Source organism: Antennarius striatus, chromosome 7 (assembly GCF_040054535.1).
Source record: "Antennarius striatus isolate MH-2024 chromosome 7, ASM4005453v1, whole genome shotgun sequence".
Taxonomy (NCBI): domain Eukaryota; kingdom Metazoa; phylum Chordata; class Actinopteri; order Lophiiformes; family Antennariidae; genus Antennarius; species Antennarius striatus.
In genome coordinates, this window is record NC_090782.1 from 23,825,928 (window position 1) to 23,848,116 (window position 22,189).

A 22,189-nucleotide genomic window follows, 5' to 3' on the forward strand; every position below is an offset into this window, starting at 1 on the left:
AATATTTGTTTTACATTTTTGTAGAATCTTTTGTAGATCTTTTTGTCTTGGTCATTTTATAATTAGCTCACTGATAAAGTTTATGTCAGCAGCGAATGAATGAATGAATGAATGAATGAATGAATGAATGAATGAATGAATGAATGAATGAATGAATGATCTGGATCCAGGTCCTAATCTGGATCTGATCCGGAATGCCTGACGGGACCAGATTATCCGGATCCAGGTTGACCTGAGATTAGATCCATGAAACGGGTTTGGGCTCAAATTCTAGTTCCTAATCCGGATCCTGGAGAAAATCTGTTTCTGTGGAATCTAGAATAACGACGAGACCCCTGAGATCCAGATTCTAGGGTCACATGACCCCATCATGTGGTTCATGGTGACGTCATGAGGTCTAAGTGATGTCTGGTTTGTTTTGGCATAAATGTATTTATTAGTTTAAAATAAATTTCTGATTGGAGAAAATATGTACAAAATAAAAGGTCATTAAAAATACCCCCCTCTCTCTCTCTAAACCACCAGCCCCTCCCCCTCTCCCCTCTCTCTCCCCCCCTCCCTCGCTGTCCTCCCTCATTGATCTTTATCTCTGCTCGGAGTCATGAGGTAAGGTCCTCTCCTTCTCTTTCCCTCATCAATTCTTATTTAATCTCATATTTAATCCACATTATTCCAGTAAAATCGTCCGGACCGACCGGGTCTGGTTCGGTTCGGTTCGACCCAGTTCTGCTGCTCCCCTCCTGGAGACAATGTCGGCGGTTTGGCGCAGAGGAGAAAGAACCAGGCGGATTCCAGACGACGCGTCAGATTCCGTTTTTAAGCATGAACCGCGTTCCGTATGTCGGTTTATCGGTTCAATCGGTTTCAGGGCTGCGTCCCGTTTTTGTTTTTTGTTTTTGTTGCTTTTTTTTGTTTGTTGTGCAGACATTATGATGATGATGATGGTGATGGTGGTGATGATGGTGGTGGAGGAGCGAATGCATCAGAGATGTCGTCAGAAAAAAAAAGAGAGCAGCTAAAAACACCTGCAGGCCATGAAAAAGACGCAGAAAACGGATAAAACGGTAAAAACGCGCTAAATCGGTTTGAGCACGTGATCGGCTCATTGAGGGATGTTTGATCGGTGATCGAAGCTTTTGATCGGCGGATTGATTTGAGGAGACGGTGGCCTGTCTCCCGGTCATGTGGTGCGTTCACGTACATGTTGATGATTATTTGTTGATTTGGTGGAATCCGGTCCAGTAGAAAATGGACGTGATCGATCCGCATGGATTGATTGCTATTGATTATTGGGTGTTTTATTGATGTGCGCAGAAATCAGCTCGGTTTTTTTTCTTTTGAACGTTTAAAGATTTGTTTATATTAAAGAAAAATCGATTTTTTTATCTCAAGTATTTCTTATAAATAAAATCCAGCAGGAGGAATCAGAAGGGCGTGTCCATCTCTCCTGCCGCCATCCTATTGGTCGCTGAGTCACATTTGAAGGCTGGTGTTTATTCGCGCTGAGTCGCCCACTAGAGGGCGGTAGAGACGATGACCCCGATGTGACGCGTCGTTCTGGGGGACGATAAAAACATCGCAACCTGGGTCCGATGCGTTTTTCAGACTAGTAGTCATCTCCATGGCGACCAGAGACACCGCCCCCTAGGTTTTAACGGTTGTACCGCATCGACATTGGGCTCGCTTTGAGACGCTCAATCCGGCTGATGTGGGTCAAAACTACCCCAGGGGGCTGTTTGTTCTGCTCCTGGGGGGGCAGAAGTGATTATCCCAATCCGGTTGGGTGTGGATCAGATCAATGTGGACCGGATCAATACGTTAGCTTCAGCATCAGAGCCCCGCCTCCCCTCCACCTGATTCCGACGCCATTTTCCCCTCCTTTTCCCTTTGCTTAAGGGATGCGGTTGCCACGGTAACCAGACAGTCCTGGAGGATGGGGGTGAAACAGATGAAGGATGTGAGAGGAGGAAGAGGAGGTGGGGGTGGGGCAGGTGCTGGGAGCGATCGACTGTCTTTGTTTAGAGAACAACAATTCTCCACAATGCTAACTTCTTTACAAGGCTAATGTGAGCGTTAGCTTCTCAACAAGCTAACGTCAGAATTAGCATCTCTAATAGGATAGCATCACATTAGCTGCACTAACGGGCTAGCTTGTGCGTTAGCTTTTAGTGGCTACATCCACACAACTCTATTCATCTTCAATGATCGGCACGATTGATAACCAATCATGTTCATATTGATAAAGTTGGAGGGGCCTCCCTCCCTTCTTCCATATTTGGGTCACGCATCTGATTGGTCGCTGCCGTAGCAACTGTACTGCTAGCAACCGTTAAATGTGTCTGATTTGTTATCCTTTGGGGAGTGAGCGTGTGTGTGTGTGTGTGTGTGTGTGTGTGTGTGTGTGTGTGAGAAAGAGAGAGAGATCAAAAAGCCTACAACATATTGCTGCCCTGAATTGTCATGGTAACAGTCTCACATCCCCCACCATCGCCATGGTGACAATTTTATATGAAGCGATGGTCTCTCTCTGCATCTCTTGTCATCCGACTCTCTCACACACACACACACACACACACACACACACACACACACACACACACACACACACACACACACGCAGCGTTTAGTCTCCTCAAGTTGCCATGGAAACGTTGAGGCGTTTTGTGGGCGTCATCCGGTGGACGTTAGCATCCAGCTAGTTTAAATTAAAACCACAGGAACAAAGAGTCAGTGAGTTTTTCCTGTCGGACCGCCACCCTCCCCTTACCCACAATCCCTTGGGGTCAGCTCCTGATAATGCATGCATCAGTGACCTTGCTGAGCAGAACAAACCCCACTGCGGAGACGCGGCGGTGGCGTTGACTCGTCACTGCAGCCTCGCACTCTGAAGGTCGCTGGCTCGTGGTCACATGACCAACGCTGAAGCACTCTCCCTCTCAGCCCCGACACGATGACCTCACTGTAATGCTGCACCTCTAGCGATCGTGGTATCGAGTTGGTTTCTAAAGCGAAACAATCGCCTTGGAAACGGATTCATATGAAAGAAAAGAGGTTAATAAAAGAATTCCTGCTGGACTTGAAGGCATCATATTTCCATGAGGTGATGAGGGGTCTTTAGCTTTAGCATTCTTTAGCTTTAGCACTGCGGCTGATATGATTGGATGGAGATCCAGACAGTGTGTCAGTGTGACGAGTTTGCACGGCTGTGATTGGCCGTGTGCCGGGGTCCACGCCCCTCTGTGTCAGAGTTGTGGGCGGTACCAGGTCACATGGCTGATGGGCGGGGGCTCAGTGTGTGTGCATTATGCTACAGAGGCTAACCCGTATGCTAATCATGTGACTCAACTCCAACTGTAGTGAAGCCAACTGTCTTCCTCCTCCCCTTCCTCCTCCTCTTCCTCCTGCAGGAGGCGCTGCAGGCTGTGAACATGGCCCATGCCGTTGCCTCCTACGACCAGCTGGCCCACCAGGTGGAGGTTCTCCGTAAGGAGAACTCCCACCTGAGGAGGGAGCTGGAGGACAACTCCAACCACCTGTCCAAGCTGGAGACCGAGACCTTCGGCATGAAGGTCAGTCTGGAACCAACACCAGAACCACTAGAACCACTAGAACCTACAACACCAACACAAACACCGGAACAAACACCAGAACCACTAGAACCAACAACACAATAGTCCAGGTCTACACAATGAAGCCTCCACTTCATGTTGGTTGGTGATGGGATGTTCTCAGACTGTAGGATGGATCTCTGTTCTCCTGGTTCTGATCCTTGTTCTCCTGGTTCTGATCCTTGTTCTCCTGGTTCTGATCCTTGTTCTCCTGGTTCTGTAGGAGGTTCTGAAGCAGCTGCAGAGCAAACTGGAGCAGGAGGCGGGGACACTGGCGTCCTCTGGACGGAGTGACGTTTTGCACCAACTAAAAGGTTTGTCTCAAAACTACGAGCTGTTCTGTATTGGTGATTAGTGGTAATTAATTAGTGATTATTAATTAGTGATTATACTGATGTGATAGATTATAGATCATTTTTATTGATGGTGAAACAGCTGCTTGTTTGTGAAACTACATCCTGATCACATGATTGACAGGATGTTGGAAATGATGTCATTGCTGAACTCCAACAATTGGTGGAACAGGAAGTATTGATCGTCCAATCAGCAGCGGTCATGATTGGATCAGACCGCAGACATGTGACGCTACCGGTCAGCAGCACCAACCAGTCAGTCAACACCAAATAAGGACATGCTATCCATGTAGCATACCAGCTAACCAGAGAAACGCACTTGCAAGCCGTGAAATAAAACCCATTCGCACTGAATGGTGAATAAACAACAAAACATGTAAATAACAACACAACAAAAGTAAACAACACTCACCAGACCAGCAGGGAAAAAACCCCCACAAGCTTCATGCCATCAGAAGTGACTCCTCCCCCTTCCTGTCAACTTCCTGGTCCTTTTGGTTCGGGGGGGGGGGGGGGGGCGCATCCCAAAGCGTCACAGGGATTGGTTGTTGTTTCGTTGCCCTCAGCTGACTTCAAATAATACATAAACACAATTGTATTCTTATAATCACATTGACGTTGAGTTGCGGGTTTGAATCCCTGGAAACTTGTCAAAAATGACGCGCCATTTATCTCTGTGATCTTTATGGAAATATAGAAATAAATGCTTTATTTCACCTGCTGACAACAATGACATCACACACTTCCTGTTTACTACAGCTGATCAGGAAAAAACAAACAAACAAACAAACCCATCGGCTCATCTGATTGGCTGCAGCTGGATCGATCATTATGACTCAGTCCATTTAAACAGTGCATTAATGACAGTTAGAGAACGTCCAACTGGATGGATGATGGATGGATGGATGAATGGATGGATGTGTTGTATGTTGATGAACTGATTGATTATTGATCCTCCTCCTCCCCAGAGCTCCACATGGATTTAACCAACTACTACGAACTCAAACACCAACCTCACAACTTAAGGCTGCTGACACACAGTCTGGGAGGGGCGGGGTCAACGGGTGTGGGAGAGGTGGAGCTAGATGACTGTCTGGCTTTGCCGCCCTCATCCTGCCCCCCCTCGGCGGTGGCGGTGGCGGCAAGCAGAGCCAGAAGTCCTCTCAGATCTTCATCTCGCCTGAGCTCCTCGTCCAGCGGTGACGTCATGATGCCGCATCACTTCCTGGATGGAGCCCCGCCCAAAACGGCCGTGATCAGCGGGGCAGACGGACGTATGAGCGACTACCACGTGGAGGAGTTGTACAAGGAGAGGTCAGCTGATTCTTTGAGTTCCCTTCATGATTGGTCGGACCATCGTTTGGGTTCAAACGTAGCATTTGAGTTAACAGCAACATCTAGCGGCATGCGTGCATGCACTTTAAGATGCTGCTAGCGGGTTTCACGCTAACGGTACCTCCAATGCCTTGCCAGGAACCTCCTGCTGGGGGAGATCGACCGGGAGGAGAGGGAGCGCTGCTGGTACTTCAGCCAGCTGGAGGCGCTGTCGCAGAGACTGGCTCAGCTGCCTCGCATCGAAATGGTGAGGAACCCAAACCCGTCGTCTTTGGGCGATCTTGACTAGTTTGGTTCCTTGAAGCATAAGGAATGTAGTTTTTCTGTACTTCTAGTAACAGTCCTTCCTCCTTGGTGCCCAGTTTTCCCTGCAGATGGATCTGATCCGGCAGCAGCTGGAGTTCGAAGCGCAGCAGGTCCGATCTGTGATGGAGGAACGCTTCGGCACCGGCGACGAGATGGTTCAGAGGACGCAGGTGAGAGCCGGTGAACAGGAGGTCCTGGTGGTAATGAGACGACGTGGACATATGGATGGTGGGAACAACACATCTGGATGTGGCTGAACTGTGTGTTGCAGATGCGTGTTGCCCGACTGGAGCAGCTGGAGAAGGAGCTGCAGGAGGCCCGAGGGAGTCAGGAGAGCCAGCTACAGGTCCGAAGCAAGCAGCACACACACACACAACACACACAAACAACACACACATGAAGACTGTATGTGTACAGCAGGAAGAACAGTCATTCTGGACACACTGGGTCTCTGAAGGTGGTCTTAGAGATTGTAGAGATGCATCAGCTGAAGGTTGGGACTTTCATGAGGGCTGTCAACCAAAGACTGGATCAAATATGTTCTGGTTTTGGTTTGTACGGCTGCAGGTGTTCCAGTCTTGTAGTCTAGGTCAGTTGTGGATTTCTTCTGTGTTCTAGTCTCTGATCTGGCCTGGGTTGGCTAAGTCTTGGCTAAGTTAACCCGGTGGTTTCCAGACTGTTGGTGTAGGGTTAGGGTCCAAGTCCACCTGACACAGCATCACCGAGCCGTCGTACTCCCAGACCCAGAATGCTGGGTACACTGGCTCCGTAAAGGTGGAGCTGAAGGTGTGAATGTGGGTCATCTTGTTCCAGGAGATGCAGTAAAAAGACAGAAGTCCTGCAGACCAGTCCAGATGAACCCCAACTCTGTGGGTGAAGGGCGTTGGCGAGGATGACGTGAACCTCTTATTGTTGTGATGTGGGACGTAGCTCCCCTTTGAACACTCCAGACTCCAGGACTGTTCATTGTGTCCCAGCAGACAACTATCCGGGTTTCCATCTCTGGAAAGACTATTGTAGGCAACACCGATGTCAACGCCGCCACTCCACAGTGCCTCCCAATATACAGAATCCAGAAACGCCTCCCTGCACAGGACCTGGGGGCAGTGCTTAAACTGGTCTGGGTGTTCTGAGGGGCGACTGTATGGCCACAGTCGAGTCACTTTCCTGTGGGACTCAGTCAGATGGAGCTCTGAGTTGGCCGTGTTGGAGTCGAAGGTCAAACAGCAGGCATCTGGAAAAAGAAATAAAGGAAAGCCTTTCATCTGGTTACTGATTTGTGGATTGCTTAAGCTCAGTATGAATGAGAGGCGAAGGTTTTGTCTAACTTGAACAGAGCGCAGCGTCTAAAACAATCTTTAATCTTCAGATCAACAAATTATTGACATATTTTCTAAAGTCTACAAATTAGTGATGCTCGTTTTAACTGTTTGGTACAATTGGACAGAAAGAATCCGTTTTGTAATTGTATCCACACCACAGTTTTAGCAAGTCGAAGCCTCTGCTACTCCGTGAGTGTTATACCTCTACGCAGACGATATTTTATAGTACATTACAGAAACAGGGGGAGCAGGGAGATGTGTCCGCTTACAGTTTCTCAGCAACCATAGATTGTTTCCTGTGTGATCCCTGCAACCACAGAAAAGTCTTGAGATGAAACAAATGCTTGACTGTAAAAATGAAACTATTTAACACCAACAGTTTGTTACCCGGTCCTCCTGTGGACTGACCTACCTTGATTCGTCCTCGTTTTGGTGTCTCAGACGAAAGAGGGTGATCCCAGAGGATGAGATCTTGCCCAGACTAGTCTCTGATGGCCTCTCTTCTTGTTCTTCTTCCCTTGACAACTCAAAGTAGCTGTCAGTGAACTCTTCCCTTGTTTGTCCATCTGCAGTTTGAACATAAAGGACAACACATGTAACTGTGAAATCAGGAAGTCGTTCAGCCAAGGTTGACCAATCCTATATATCAGAACCAGCTCAGCTGGTGACCCATCATCAGACTGGAAATGCTCTAACGTACAGATCCCTGTGTTTTGAGATGGACGCTAACAGACGATGCTACAATACAAAGACTTAACCCTCATCCCACAATTTTGTTATTAGAGAAGTTCAGTTTAGTTTAGGCCAACCTGCGAACAATGAATGAATCGTTTCCTCACTTTGCGGGATTTCAGAGAGACTTGTTTCAGTTTCCTCCTCACGGACGGTAGCATCAGTGTCATTTCCTCCCCGTTGGCCTCTCTGGCTTATCACGTTAAAGTTCTCCCCATCAACTATTGACAGATTTCCGATAAATCCATCGTCCATTTGTCCCTTGCTTGCCCCTAAACATGTCAGTTTAAGATCATCATTGTTCTGTTCTTCTTGAAAAGTCTTCTGGTCTCTCCTGGAGAGAATCTTGAAGGTGTCAGCCCAGTCTTCCTTGGCGGTGCTCTTCTCCTTTACAATACCAATTCTGAAGACATTAGACAGGTCGTCTTTGAGAAGACTGAAGTCCTCCTTGAAGAGACTCAGACGGTTGATTGACTTCTCCGTGGATTTCACCTCTTTATTCTTGGATGAGGTGATACTCAACATGCTGGTTACATCTTCTTTCAACAGACCTACTATTCCGTTGGCACAGATACTGTGTTCCTGACTCGTTGAGGAGTCTTCATGCCTCCAAACTTGGTCCTTGGATGACCTGATGCTGAAGACGCTGGTTACATCTTCTTTGAACTGGTTGAAGTCCTCTTTCAGAAGACCAAGCGTACTGCTGACCAGTTTATTTCCTGCTTGACTCAATGACTCATCTTCAAGCTCCGTCTTTGTGTCCTTGTCCTTGAATACTTTCAGCACTCCTTCCGTAAACTGGGTCAAGTCCTCTTTGAAGACACTCAGTGGACGTACTATTTTTTTGTACTTTTTGTCATCAGGAAAAAATTCACTTCTTTTGTTGTCATTTTGGAAACGCTTCTCAGGAACTTCCTGGTCATTTTCTTGTGAGGGTCCAACGACACTCATTGTCTTAAGAGCCCCTGAAACACATCACAACGAAACAATTATTTACAGCATGTGATGTTTAGAATTTGACAAATATTTTCCGCATACTTCTACACTAAATAAAAAATACAGTAGGGTTCAACGCTTCTGCGTAATTGGTTCGAGTCGCTGGTCCCGCTACCTCCTATCTGTCACATAGTAAGTAGGTGGACATTCAGGAGGTACCTGCTTCAAAAGATTGTCCAGGATTCACACCTTAATCCATCATTGAAATCCAATAATATCTTCCCAAACACAAGGACCGCCCCCTCGATGGATTACACTGTAAAAAACACGATATTCGGCGAACAAAAACCAAAAACTTGTCCTCCTGTCTGCTCTGTTTTACAAGTTGTTTTGTCAAGTTTCAGAGATCAGTGACTTAGTTAATATAAGAATGTTAGCATTCTAACGTTAGCATTTAGCATGAAGTGCCGCTGCTGTTGCTATTCTTTATTATTAATATTTCAGCCTCATTTTTAAACCCAACTTCCCACAATGCATTGCAATATTCACTTCACGTAGTCAGGCAGGCATTTGGAATAATTTCACATAGAAGCTTGTTTTTCCCTCTGGTTTTAAGTCCTCTCGTGTCGGGTTTGAGTTCGGGTCGGATACTCACTGCTACTCCAGGCGCCGAGGTTTATTTCTTTGAAACACAAAACAACGTGAGGAAGACGATTCCAACCCGAGTCATCGCCAGACGTTGTGATTTAAACAAGGCTGAGATCTCTGCGACATTCCTTCCGTCAGGAGCATTTCCGGTCGGACCGGTCCGTCTCCCCGCCTGCTGGGTCACGTGACGCAGGTCGTGGGTTCACTTTAGGTTCACGGCATTCATCTGTGAAGAAACTGGTTGTGGGTGGGGGGAGGGGTCAGAGTGAATAATACATCATCTCAGTTCACGCTCATTGATTATTGATCAAGATGAAGCAGATGTTGCTTTTGATGAATCGCCCCATGATGTGCTGGCGTCACGTTCGAGGTGTACCCCGCCTTTCACCCATAGCCAACTGGGATAGACATCGAAAACATGAGTGTGAACTCATTGAGCGTTTACTTTTAAAAACAGATTATGGGTTAGCTTGTTAAAGCAGTGTCGTAAAACACGACACAATGACTCTGGAACCCGTTTGGTTCTTCTGCTGTCCTTCAGTAGAACATCAAACCTCCTCTTCCTCCTCCTCGTTTCGACTCGTTGCCATGCAGACAGACCAGATCTTCTGCACCGCCTCTGAGCTGAGCTGTGATTGGCTGTTACCAGGCTGCAGGGTTGGCACAGAGAGAGCGTGTCTGGGGCGGGGCCAGCAGAGCAATGACAAGGCCCCCCCCCCACTTCTGCAACAGAACGAATCGTCACGGTCTCAGTTATTCAGTTAAAACGAGTCGGAGTTAACCCTGAGTTAGTTAACCCGCTGTAGGAGGAGGGGCGGGGCCTTTGTGGACGGGTGGTACTGATGGGACCAGTAAACCTCACATGGTGGGGGAGGGGCAGGGGTGAAAACGGCGTTGAATCCTCCCGTCGCCGTCCATTTTGTGTCCACGCGTGCAGCTGCTGGCGTTGAATGGAGGTTTGGATCGGCGCCACAGACTGACTGAAACGAGGAAGACGGCGGCGCATTCATTTGGATTCAGAGCCAAAGCCTCAGAGAGCTCCAGTCCCGTTTCATCCCTCCGTCACCATGGCAACGCCTCGGGGTGGGTGTGTGTCTGCAGACAAAGAGGGGCACTCTGTGTGTGTGTGTGTGTGTGTGTGTGTGTGTGTGTGTGTGTGTGTGTGTGTGTGCCTGTGTGTGCGAGAGTGTGTGTGTGTGCAGGGAAGCGTCTCGCATTGAACCCATGTCCTCATGGATGTTTTTAATCTGACTGAATTATTTTAAAATGAGAAAAAGTCTGGTTTAAATATTTCTCATTTGAACTTACAAAAAACACACAATAAAATAAAGATCAATCTAAACGACGTTAGAGGCTCAACATTTACACATTTATCAAAAATTTAATTCCAAATGAAATGTTTTGAACGATTATTTTTAAATGTTTCCACAAAAGGAAAGTAGGTCAGTGACATTTAACGGAAAATGTCGCCATCTGCTGGTGGCTGACGGTCCCTGCAGAAACATGATGGACCCTTGACCAATTTAATTTAACAATATTTAGTTATGTGACGAGGGACAGGCTGACAGACGAGGTTAGACAAGAATCTCCATGGACTATGATGTTTGCAGATGACATTGTGATCTGCAGTGAGAGCAGGGAACAGGTGGAGGAAAAGCTAGAGAGGTGGAGGTTTGTCCTGGAAAGGAGAGGAATGAAGGTTAGCCGCAGTAAGACAGAGTACATTTGTGTGAATGAGAGGGACCCAAGTGGAAGAGTGAGGTTACAGGGAGAAGAGATCAAGAAGGTGGAGGATTTGAAGTACTTAGGCTCAACAGTCCAGAGCAATGGAGAGTGTGGAAAAGAGGTGAAGAAGCGTGTCCAGGCAGGATGGAACGGGTGGAGGAAAGTGTCAGGTGTGATGTGTGATAGAAGAGTTTCAGCTAAAATGAAAGGAAAGGTGTACAAAACTGTGGTGAGACCAGTGATGTTGTTTGGTCTAGAGACAGTGTCACTGAGGAAAAGACAGGAGACAGAGCTGGAGGTAGCAGAGATGAAGATGCTGAGGTTCTCTCTGGGAGTGACCAGGAAGGATAGGATCAGGAATGAGTACATCAGAGGGACAGCACATGTTAGAGGTTCTGGAGATAAAGTCAGAGAGGCCAGACTGAGATGGTTTGGACATGTCCAGAGGAGAGATAGTGAATATATTGGTAGAAGGATGCTGAGTTTTGAACTGCCAGGCAGGAGGCCTAGAGGAAGACCAAAGAGGAGGTTTATGGATGTAGTGAAAGAGGACATGAAGGTAGTTGGTGTGAGAGAAGAGGATGCAGAAGACAGGGTTAGATGGAGGCAATTGATTCGCTGTGGCGACCCCTGAAGGGAAAAGCCGGAAGGAAAAAGAAAAGAAGAATTATAGTTTTAGCTGTTATGTTAAAAAAATGACTGAAAATATACATTCAACGATCAAATGCTGGGTAAACGTACGTGACACGTGACACTCTTCTTCCTCTTCCTCTTTGGCGCAGCTGTCTGGAGCGGAGAAGCCCCCTGCTGGCGAACCGGAGAACAACACGTCATCAACAGCGGGCGGAGCGGAAGCTCCTTCAGACGGAGGCAGCAAGGTGACGTCACGGCAGCACGACGGGTTCAACAAGGGGTTAATTCAGCATAACAACAACAATAATGACAATACTGCAATTAAAAGTTCTTTACATGCAAGAAATTCAGATTGAAGTTTTTTAATGATGTAAAAATTTAAATTTAGCAACTTCTAAAAAAAAAAAAAAGCAAAAACAAAAGTATTCAAACCTGACAATAACAATAAAAAATAAGAAATTAAACGATAAAAGCTATGAACAGAAGGAAAAACAAAACAAAGAACTGTATATAAATAACTTAAAATAAGGATGAAAAAAGAAAACAAAAATCTTGAAATTAAAAATATAAAAATATCAAAGTTTGTCAACATCACAACTGTAACTCCAATCTAGAACAGTCAAGCTAGTTTAGCTTTAGCCTGATCTTAGTCCCGCCCCCACAACGTTGTGTGTTAATTGGTTTGGTAGTTTCTTACATAAACGGTGGAAATGCCCTCAGTTACATTCACTCAATAACGATGGTAAAGAAAGGGGATCCACCCCTTGAGCCTGATAGGCTCTATGTTGGATGTTTCTTGTGAACCCTCGCCTGGAGCAGAACCTCGATCCAGATCAACCGCTAACGCTAACAGCTCACTCTTTATTTTACTTCTCCTGAACCTTCCCTCAGGTGGAGATGGTGTTCTGGCTCCTCTCCATGCTCGCTAACAGAGACAAGGAGGAGATGTCCCGGACTCTGCTAGCTCTGTCCAGCTCTCAGGACAGCTGTCTCGCCATGAGGAAGTCGGGCTGCGTCCCCCTTCTTGTCCAGATCCTACACGAGGCACCGTGCAGTACCGGCGGACCCGGGGAAACCACGACAGGCGCTCTGGTGACCGGATGCAGCCGGGAGGCCAAATCCAGAGCTAGTGCCGCTCTCCATAACATCATCTACTCCCAGCAGGACGAGGGCCAGGCCCGCCGGGAGATGAGGGTCCTGCACATGCTGGAGCAGGTCCGGACCTACTGCGACAGTGGCTGGGACTGGATTGAGAGCCACGCAGGGGCACCCTCACCTGGAAGAACCAAAACCACTGGCGAGTAAAGCTCTCGCAAATCCCCTGGTAACCAGGAGCGATTAGTCTCATCAGCGGTTGTTGGTTCTGTCTTCTCCAGACATCCCTGAACCGGTAGACCCTCAGATCTGCCAGGCCATGTGTGCCATCATGAAGCTGTCCTTCGAAGAGGAGTACAGACGGGCCATGAATGAATTAGGTGAGTTGGGAACCTTCGTTTTGATCCCATCTCTGCAGAACCAGCATCCCATCACGCTGTTAAGAGATTGTGTTTTTATCCAGGGGGTCTGCAGGTGGTGGCCGATCTTATCCACCTGGACCAGGACATGTACGGAACGCAGAACGACCCCATCAACATGGCACTGCGCCGCTATGCAGGGATGGCGGTTACCAACCTGACCTTTGGTGACGTTGTCAACAAGGTACAGAAGAACGTGACTGGGGGACGGGAGGGATTGACGTTAAACCGGTCAATGGCGCAAAAAAGTCTGGAGACCACTGAGCTACTGTGTTGTGGTTAGGATGTTGACGGTTTGGTTTTAGCATTAGCATCCTGTTTTGCATCTGCATGTCTTTAAACTCGGTGTTATTGTTAGCTTGTTTTAGTGTAAGCATGTCTTTAGACTTGGTCTTCTGCCTCAGTAGTTGAGAGACAGAGTTCCAACCAACCAGAACAGGTTGCTAGCTTGACCTCCTCCGTGTTTCGCTTCAGGCCACTCTGTGCTCCAAGAAGAACTGCCTCCAGGCTCTGGTGGCCCAGCTCGCCTCAGACAGCGAGGAGCTTCACCAGGTGGTCTCCAGCATCCTGAGGAATCTGTCTTGGAGGGCCGACATCAACAGCAAGCGAGTCCTCAGGGACATTGGCTGTGTGTCTGCACTGATGACCTGCGCCCTGCAGGCCACCAAGGTAACAGGAAACAGACCCGCCCCCACAAGGAGTACAGGAAGTCCTGGAAGAACTTTTTTGGAGAACTATATGCAACTGTTTTTGTGCTGGTTTTCCAGGAGTCGACCTTGAAGAGTCTTCTGAGCGCCCTGTGGAATCTGTCAGCACACAGCATCGACAACAAGATGGCTATCTGTTCGGTGGACGGAGCTCTGGGCTTCCTGGTTAGCACCTTGACATACCGATGCCAGACCAATTCGCTTGCCATCATTGAGAGTGGCGGAGGGATCCTTCGTAATGTGTCCAGTCTGGTCGCCACAAGAGAAGACTACAGGTAATTTCGTGGGACTCTGACATTCTATTTTCTCAACAACCCTAAAATAATTTAACCAAGCAAACTAAAAAGACCAACTAACTAAAATATGCGTTTTGTAAGTGTAATGATACTAAAATGTATTCATCCTCCTTCTTCTCTTTAAAAGACAAATCCTACGGGACCACAGCTGCCTCCAAACTCTGCTGCAGCACCTTCGCTCCCACAGCCTGACCATCGTGAGTAACGCCTGCGGGACTCTTTGGAACCTTTCTGCCAGAAGTCCAAAAGATCAGGAGCTGCTGTGGGACCTTGGAGCTGTTAGCATGCTGCGCAACCTCATCCATTCCAAGCACAAAATGATAGCTATGGGCAGTGCTGCAGCTTTAAGGAATCTCCTCACCAATCGACCCTTGAAGTACAAAGACACCGCGGTTGTATCTCCTGGCTCTTGCATGCCTTCCCTCTACATGAGGAAACAGAAGGCTCTGGAGGCCGAGCTGGATGCCAAACACCTTGCAGAGACATTTGACACCCTTGAGAAACAGAGTCCCAAGCACTTGACCCTCAACAAGCCGCTACGGCACATTGAGAGTCTGGCAAAGGATTATGCATCAGATTCTGGTTGCTTTGATGATGATGAGGCCCCTAACGTTTCAAGTAGTCTGGACACTGGGAGCTTCTCAATGCTGTCTATGTTTCTTACCAACTCAAACTTGGTGCAAAACCAGCCACGCAAGAGGGATAATGAACCGGAAAGAGACGTAGACCAGCTTCATACGATCGGGAAGACACACGAGCCTTCTGATGACGTGTCTGCTGCTGCAGAGAAGCTTGCAAAAAAGATCACCAACACTGTTGCCAAGATCGACAGGTTGGTGGAGGACATCACCATGCACACATCCTCAGAGGACAGTTTTAGCCTGAGCTCTGAAGACCACCTGGCAGAGTGGCCCTATGGAATGGATGAACTCAATGGAGCCCAGGCAAAGTCATGCTCCCCCTGCCGATTCTCAGATACGAGTAGCTTGGCCCACCGAGAACGGTTCAGTCGAGCGAACGCCCTCTTACGGCTCAAAACAGCCCATACAAGTGTATCAACAGATAGCTTAAACAGCGGAAGCACCAGTGATGGCTATTGTGGCAGCAAGGATCACTTTCGACCTGATTCAGGATCCTTGACCATGCAGCAACGACCCAACCAGCTTGACCTCAAGGTGGCTCATCAAGATTGGCCGAATTTAGTACCTTCTGTTCTTAATGAGACTAGCCAGCAGGATATTCCTGAGAGAGATTCTGTAGACAACAAAGACGTGAAACCTTTGGATATCAGCAGTACAGACGCAGAAAAGAACCAGGATCAACCGGTACAGACACCCGTCAGTGAATCCACGAAAGTCTCCTCTGATGTCAGCATGACTTCAATTAAACTGTCTCCTTCTTATCAGCAGGTCCCGCTCATTCAGAGTGTGGCCAAATTTGGTGTAGCAAAGACAGCGATCAATGTTCAGGCTGCCCAAGCAATGAGGAGACAAGCCTGGGTACCAACCGTGATGACTGGGGGCAGCATTACAAAATTTTCACCATTGGCATCCACCAGAAGTCCAACCATTGGTACGATGGAGACAGTCCAGAAATACTCCGTGGAAAACACCCCAATTTGCTTCTCCCGCTGCAGTTCACTTTCCTCCCTGTCTTCTGGGGATGGACCACTGGATGGACAAAGTGAGAACGAGCTTGAGAGTGACTCATCATTAGAAATAATTGAAGTGGGGGATGAAGAAGTGGTTAAGAGAGCCGAAGAAGATGAAACACTGGAGGATCTGACTGACAGCCAATTTCTCATGACAGACCCAAAAACCTTCCCCTGTAAAGAGACAGATCCTATTGAGATTCCCTGTCCTGCCAAAAGGGAAAAGGTCTTCCTCAGAGGAGCTTCACCAGCAATACTTGAAGATAGGTCTCCTTCTAGTTCATCTGAAAACTACGTACACGAGACACCCCTGGTGTTGAGTCGCTGCAGCTCAGTCAGTTCACTGGGGAGCTTTGAATCTCCTTCTATTGCTAGTTCAATCCAAAGCGATCCTTGCAGTGAGATGATTGATGGAACAATAAGTCCCAGTGATCTTCCTGACAGCCCAGGCCAGACCATGCCTCCTAGTAGAAGCAAAACGCCATGTTGCGTTGAGTCAAATGTACCAGAAGCACAGCCTACAGGAATAGCCGGTCAATGGGAAAACAGCCTGCGAAAATTTATGGAGATAGCAGATTCCAAGGAAAGGTTCAACCTTCCTCCTGACCTGGACAACATGATCTACTTCACTGTGGAAAAGCCCTCCGAGAATTTCTCCTGTGCCTCGAGTTTAAGCGCTTTGCCTCTTCACGAACATTACATACAGAAAGACGTGGAACTGAAATTGACGCCCCTACTCCAGCAAAATGACAAAAATGTTCCTTACCCTGATGAGGATGAGCGAGGAGTTGACCACGGAGAGCGATACAGCGAGGGCAACTCAGATGACGACATAGAAATCCTCAAGGAATGCATCAACTCAGCAATGCCCTCCAAGTTCAGAAAAGTAAGACCTTCCCTGATGACCACCATTACTCCTCATATTCTCAATTCCCAAATCCGAAAACAAATACATCTCCCAGTGTACATGATGCTGCCAAACGGAAAAACCCAACTGTATCCTGGGAGGAAGATTGTCATCCCACAAAAGGACTTTAAATTTGACGATTCATCCTTCACTGATTCTGCAGAAGGTACACCAGTGAACTTCTCAAGCACAACATCCCTAAGTGATGACACACTTCAATATCCCGTTAAGGACAGGGGGGCTAAAGACTGCACCGCTAAAGGTATGAGCAAACAAGAGTTTCTCAATGATGAGGCAAAGAGGATCGAAGACTTGAGGATATTCTCCCACTTCCACCAACCCAACAGGGTGAACTACCCACCTGAGATACAAGTGAACCGGATCACCAGACATGTTGTCCCCACTCAGAGGGTGCTGATGCAAAGCAAAGAGGTCGCTGATAGAGTGGCAAGTCAGCGACATCGTGATCAGTCGCCTAACCAACAAAAGAGACCATGTCAAGGCCAAAGCAGGAAACTGGAACTGCCTGTTATCAAGCAAAACGCTGAAGGTATTGTGACATCTCAAAAAGGAAATACAGTCTTTCGGAAAATTACACAGTCCTCAGATGACAGTAACAGCTTCTATGATGATGAAAATGATGGGTCGTTGAAGCAAACAATTAGAAAACAGACCAGGGAATCAAATAAAACAACTCTCTCTCGAAGTATGACTAATATTGGCAAGCTTGATAATTACCAAGGGAAGGCCAGAGGATTCCACAGGATAAAAGAGAATCTGATAAAGGGTGAATCCAAGGGATGTTACTCACTCAGCTCCTCTCTCAGTTCGCTGAGTGATGCAGAGTTTGAGGATCATAAATCAAAAGGTCAGCAAATATGGTATAAAAACAGACACAACAAATTCCTAAATATGGTACAACAATCAAAGCCTGTGACTGTTCACAGTAGGTACGAAGAGCCAAGCTCCCCAAGCTCTGTTAGCATCGATTCAGAAGATGACCTCCTTCAGAAATGCATCACATCGGCCATGCCCAAGCAGAGAAGGAAGCTTGCTGCCCGTAGAAAGAAAGAAAATAATCAAAAGCAAAAGGCGTCCGATGGGTGGAACATAGATGAAGAAATGGATAGTGATGATACAGCATGGGATAAAGATTCAGATCTCAACAGTGTTGAATGGAAAGCCATACAAGAAGGCGCAAATTGTGTTGTCACCGGGCTGCAGGCATCAAAGTCCCAAGAGCCATCCTCTGAGGAGACTGAATCAGTGCTGTCATTCATGTCGACTTCCAGCTTTACGCCCAAAGAACGGAAGTTTGCCAAAGACAAAAAGGCAAATAAACCTCTGGACTTCGCTCAGCGCAAACCAGTTGCAAACTTACCAGTGGTTTTCAGAGGCAGGACGGTGACCTATACACCGAAAAAAGAGACAGCTCCATCGCAAAGACCCCCTCCCAGAAAAGTACCAACCAAGACGGATGCTCCAAAGAACCCAAACCTTGCTCAGCACAGATCAAAGAGTCTTCATCGATTAGGCCATCCCCAGGATGCTGAGCTTTCTTTGCCAAAGAGGAGCTCCACTCCACCTCCCAGGATACCAAAAAGTTCATCCTCCGGATCATCACAATCATCTACACCGACCAAGCAGTCAATGAAGATACCATCCCCAACAAAGAATGATAAAACTGTCCAGAAAAAGAATACCTCGCCGAATAGTAGCCCGCCAGCAAGCAGCCCCCCAGAAAGAAAAGGACGTTCTCCTGTTGTGAATCAAAATGAAAAGTCCCCACCCCCCAAGACTCAGAAGTCACCCGTCCGAATCCCTTTCATGCAGAATTCAGTCAGGCCCAGACCTTTGTCCCCCCTGGTGACAAACCAAACAACCAGCAGACAAACCAATCAGAACAACGGGAAAAAGGTTCAGCCGACAAATCGAATTGAACTCGTTAGGATGACCTCAGCTCATTCAAATGGCAGTGAGTCTGATCGCAATGGGTTTATGCGACAGCTGACCTACATCAAGGAATCAAAGACTATGTTGAGACGTGACGGCTCTGCACGCAGCTTGACCAGATCTCAGAATGCCTCTCCCCGCAGAGCCGTTCCTGGAGCTTCAGCTGTCTTCCTTTGCTCATCACGTTGTCAGGAACTTAAGGCCGCTGCGCAAACCCCGAGAAGGGTGCAAATAAAAGGTGCAGTGCAAGTGCAGCAACTTAAACAGCCCAATAACGGTCACCAGAAGCAAACGCCATCCATATCAAGAGCCACATCTAGTGAAAGGAACCAGCCTTTAAGACGTCCAGGCAGGCGAACTAGCTCTGAAAGCCCCTGTAGGGCGGCTCAGCGTAGCAGACCTGGTAGGGTGTCTGGAGCCATGCAGCAACAAGATAAAGACAATTTTAAACGTCATGCCTCATCACCGAGCATAAACATACTGAGCCGTGTTACCAGCCGTTCTTCCCTCCGCTCTTCATCATCGGATTCAAGTGGGAGAGCAAAGAGTGAGGATGACATGAAGAAAAAAGTGCAGAGATCTTCATCTCGGCTGAATGACAGAGTCACTTGGAGAAGGATCAGGGATGAAGAAGTACCTCAGATTTTAAAAATTACTCTGCCAGCCAACGCATTACCTCTGGTGCCTTCTCCTGATGGGGAAAAGCCAAAGCCACCAGCTCTTGCGGGAAAACTACCAACCATTCTACTTGCATCTCGCAAGACGAGTGATGCAACAGTCCAGACAGACGACTTCTCAACCAACAAAATCAACATGAGCACTTCCCCAACCGTTGAAGCAGTTCCAGTGGAGGAAATAGCACGGCTTGCGGTACTCAGAAAGATTGGTCCTATCACCGGGACTAACTTCCACGATGGAGATTCAGATGGGTCTCTGAGGAGCCACAGCACTGTCTCTACGGGAAAATCAGACAACCACGTGGGTGGAGCGGTCCATTTCCGTCAAGGATCCCCCAGCAAGGCTGCCCGAATCACTCCATTTAACTACATCCCAAGCCCCATGGCCTCCTTCCAACAAGAAACGCCGAGCCAAGCTGTCAATGAGAAACCAGGTGGGAAAAGTGACTCGTAGGACATTTCGTGGACTACATGGAGGACTAAACAATGTTCCGGTACAAACTCAGCACTCAGGCAGACTGACGCGGTTTGTGCTGTCCCCATACCTCGGGTAATGACCCTAAGCGCTCCCAATTAAACTTTACTCTCTGAACAGCTTACATATACAATTCATACAGGGTGGGGACAGGTTTGATAGAAAAGACTATCAAAAATCTTAGAGATGCACTTCACACACAAATCTCAACACAAAATGGAAGCGCATCTTTTTGTACTTTTGTATTTGTATAATATTCATTGCCTGGTAGAACTGTAGTGAAACACAAACACACTGAACTTAAACACATGAACGGCCACTTTTCCTGAGACAGAACCAAGTGAAGAATATTATGCAAACTTCTGAGGAAGAATTTAGTTGGACCTTTTCCTGGAAAGACTCACAAATATGGTAACACAATGAGATGTAAAGTCTGTCTTCACATCCAGTATGTCAGAACACTCATTATGAAACACTGCTTGCCTTTCTGGTTTGAAGCGCAGCAGGGTTGGGGGAACACTGTTGATGAAACGCCAGCCATTTTCCTTCTTTTTATTCTTCCAATGCTCCAGCTTTAGGTGTGTAAGTTATGACAAGGAGGTTGTGTCTTTGTCTGTTTTTGCCACTTGACAAGATTACACAAAAACTACAAATCCAGTTTCTTTGAAATCTGGTGGCCCACTTTGGGACAAGGAAGATCCATTAAATTCAGACTATGTAGGTTGGGAGGTGGGTACCGAAATCACGCAAATCTGTCTGGTAGGTTTCTGGAGAACTCGGCCTCGTTGGCGAAGGTGAAAATTATGGAATTGCTGGGTATAAATTCTCCCAGTTGGGTTGAAAAGGTTTTAAGGTTTTGATTTATGAAGTGTTCCCCTCGACACCTACTGAACTCTGTGCTACATTCACATCACCCGGCTGAAGCGACTCAGTTCGGATTTTCTTTACCCATCTTTCATTTTTTCAGGACTGTGTGAACACAAAAGTAGAATCTTTTCTAATCATGTTTCATTTGTGGCATTTGTGGTTTTTCCCAAGAAGTCCACGTCACCTCAGTGTAGTCATTACTGTCATGGTCCTAGATTGGTGTTCAGCATCCACCAAAGCCAGCTGACTACATATGTTCACTGCTAGCATCCAGTTGGGTTTATGCACCAGGAGATAACTCCTGTCAAAACATGTCAATAGTCACATGACTGCTGATTGGCAGACAGGTATTCACATCACATCTAGACACGAGTCAAAGGGATTAAGATTTTGAACCACTCAGAACAAGAATTGCAACCGAACCATGGGGCTTGTGATGTGAGCGTCACCGTCGTTTAAACCATCAGCTGATTCGGAACGCCTTTGATCTCTCCTCACGCTTTCCGATCACTTTTGTAAATAACTTGCAGATATAGAAAATCAACGCTTCCTGGTGGGCAGAAGAATCTGTTTCTCCCTGACAGCATGCTCATATATTCCCTGGCTGTGTACACATGTAAACATGGAGGACTCGGGAAGACAAGTTTAGCGGCCAGGAGTGACGCCCAATGACAGCATTGCTTGCTAACTGTATTCAAGTGCTGCAAAGACCTATAATGAACAATCAGTCTAGATGAACGGCACCTCCGTTAGCACAAGGCGTTTACGTTACATTTGTGTTTGCTACTAGATTCAGACACTTGCTGTTGCGCACTTCCTGTCACGATAAAACCGGATCCTTTGATGGGTGGGCACAAACTATTAATACCTGCTTAATTGTGCTTTTAGTGATAGGTCAAGAAGAATATAAAGACAATAGTATTCTCTGTACTCCTACCATCACCCCTTTGTGGAACGAAGACTGCAGGGTTCTAGATGGAACCACACTGTTCTAAGTCAAGGGGCTGTTTATCCTTAAAAACATCACCCAGCATGTTGTTGCCTTTAAAGTCCCAGTGGTCCGAAATATAACCGACTCTACATCGATGACATTCACCAATTTGTTTCAAACACTTTTAGCTTCTGAAGTTGCTCAAAAATAATTTCAGAGGGGAAGAGTGTGGAAATCTGAACCTGGAATTACTGATGATCTTTTCACAAAATTAAAATCTCCCATAAATCAGACTGAATCTCAAGTCTTGAAAGACAAATTTTTGAATTTTAGCAACAGGGGAAAAAATGAACAGCCCTGAAAAGAAAAACCAGGTTGAGACACACTGGAGGTCCTGGAAGTTTGTCCGCCACCACCACCACCACCGGCGGCCTTGTTCACGTCTGGCTGGAGCTCAAACCGACTGTTTTGAAAGGAGCTTGTTCTTCACCAACTGAATACGGAGTTAGGTCAGGTGTTTGTACCTGCAGCAAGTCCCACCCTTCCAGCGAACAAGGCCACAGGTGCACGGCGCCATGTGAAATAGGCAGGTGAAAGAAGTTTGTCATGATAA

General features: G+C 47.1%; 2 protein-coding genes across 5 annotated transcripts; one reads left to right on the forward strand and one right to left on the reverse strand.

Annotated features, from left to right (window-relative positions):
* Window positions 1-967: 967 nt before the first annotated feature.
* On the forward strand, window positions 968-20,645 carry apc2 (APC regulator of WNT signaling pathway 2). 2 transcript variants are annotated; one of them, XM_068319839.1, is made up of 14 exons: window positions 968-1,064; window positions 3,408-3,569; window positions 3,832-3,922; window positions 4,930-5,275; window positions 5,435-5,543; window positions 5,659-5,772; window positions 5,874-5,948; window positions 11,748-11,843; window positions 12,490-12,895; window positions 12,975-13,073; window positions 13,157-13,296; window positions 13,587-13,781; window positions 13,880-14,094; window positions 14,243-20,645. In XM_068319839.1, the coding sequence occupies exons 1-14, from the start codon at window positions 1,035-1,037 to the stop codon at window positions 19,755-19,757; spliced, it is 7,593 nt and encodes a 2,530-aa protein (XP_068175940.1). In that variant the 5' UTR covers window positions 968-1,034; the 3' UTR covers window positions 19,758-20,645. The 2 variants fall into 2 exon arrangements, with proteins under 2 accessions (XP_068175940.1, XP_068175941.1); XM_068319840.1 differs by lacking the exons at window positions 968-1,064; window positions 3,408-3,569; window positions 3,832-3,922; ... (2 more) ...; window positions 5,659-5,772; window positions 5,874-5,948 and adding an exon at window positions 10,207-10,323 and having other exon boundaries at window positions 14,243-20,000.
* Window positions 5,858-10,868, reverse strand: LOC137599131 (uncharacterized). Of its 3 annotated transcripts, XM_068319852.1 has the most exons (6): window positions 9,248-10,868; window positions 8,812-8,908; window positions 7,734-8,621; window positions 7,337-7,490; window positions 7,194-7,231; window positions 5,858-6,836 (listed from the first exon to the last, which is right to left on the reverse strand). In XM_068319852.1, exons 3-6 carry the CDS (start codon window positions 8,605-8,607, stop codon window positions 6,259-6,261), a joined length of 1,644 nt encoding a protein of 547 aa, XP_068175953.1. In that variant the 5' UTR covers window positions 8,608-8,621; window positions 8,812-8,908; window positions 9,248-10,868; the 3' UTR covers window positions 5,858-6,258. The 3 variants fall into 3 exon arrangements, with proteins under 3 accessions (XP_068175953.1, XP_068175954.1, XP_068175952.1); XM_068319853.1 differs by lacking the exon at window positions 8,812-8,908 and having other exon boundaries at window positions 7,764-8,621; XM_068319851.1 differs by lacking the exon at window positions 8,812-8,908 and having other exon boundaries at window positions 9,248-9,371.
* Window positions 20,646-22,189: the final 1,544 nt, after the last annotated feature.

What these genes read in the sequence shown, in the direction of transcription:
- apc2 (XM_068319839.1), top strand. Translation starts at nt 1,035, where the DNA reads ATGAAAAAGACGCAGAAAACGGATAAAACG. An exon ending in CTTCAGACGGAGGCAGCAAG is followed by an intron (nt 11,844 to 12,489) that starts GTGACGTCACGG and finishes ACCTTCCCTCAG; the next exon opens with GTGGAGATGGTGTTCTGGCT. An exon ending in ACGGGCCATGAATGAATTAG is followed by an intron (nt 13,074 to 13,156) that starts GTGAGTTGGGAA and finishes GTTTTTATCCAG; the next exon opens with GGGGTCTGCAGGTGGTGGCC.
- LOC137599131 (XM_068319852.1), bottom strand. Translation starts at nt 8,607, where the DNA reads ATGAGTGTCGTTGGACCCTCACAAGAAAATGACCAGGAAGTTCCTGAG. An exon ending in GATTCATTCATTGTTCGCAG is followed by an intron (nt 7,491 to 7,733) that starts GTTGGCCTAAAC and finishes TTCAAACTGCAG; the next exon opens with ATGGACAAACAAGGGAAGAG. An exon ending in TCTATGGTTGCTGAGAAACT is followed by an intron (nt 6,837 to 7,193) that starts GTAAGCGGACAC and finishes TTCTTTTTCCAG; the next exon opens with ATGCCTGCTGTTTGACCTTC.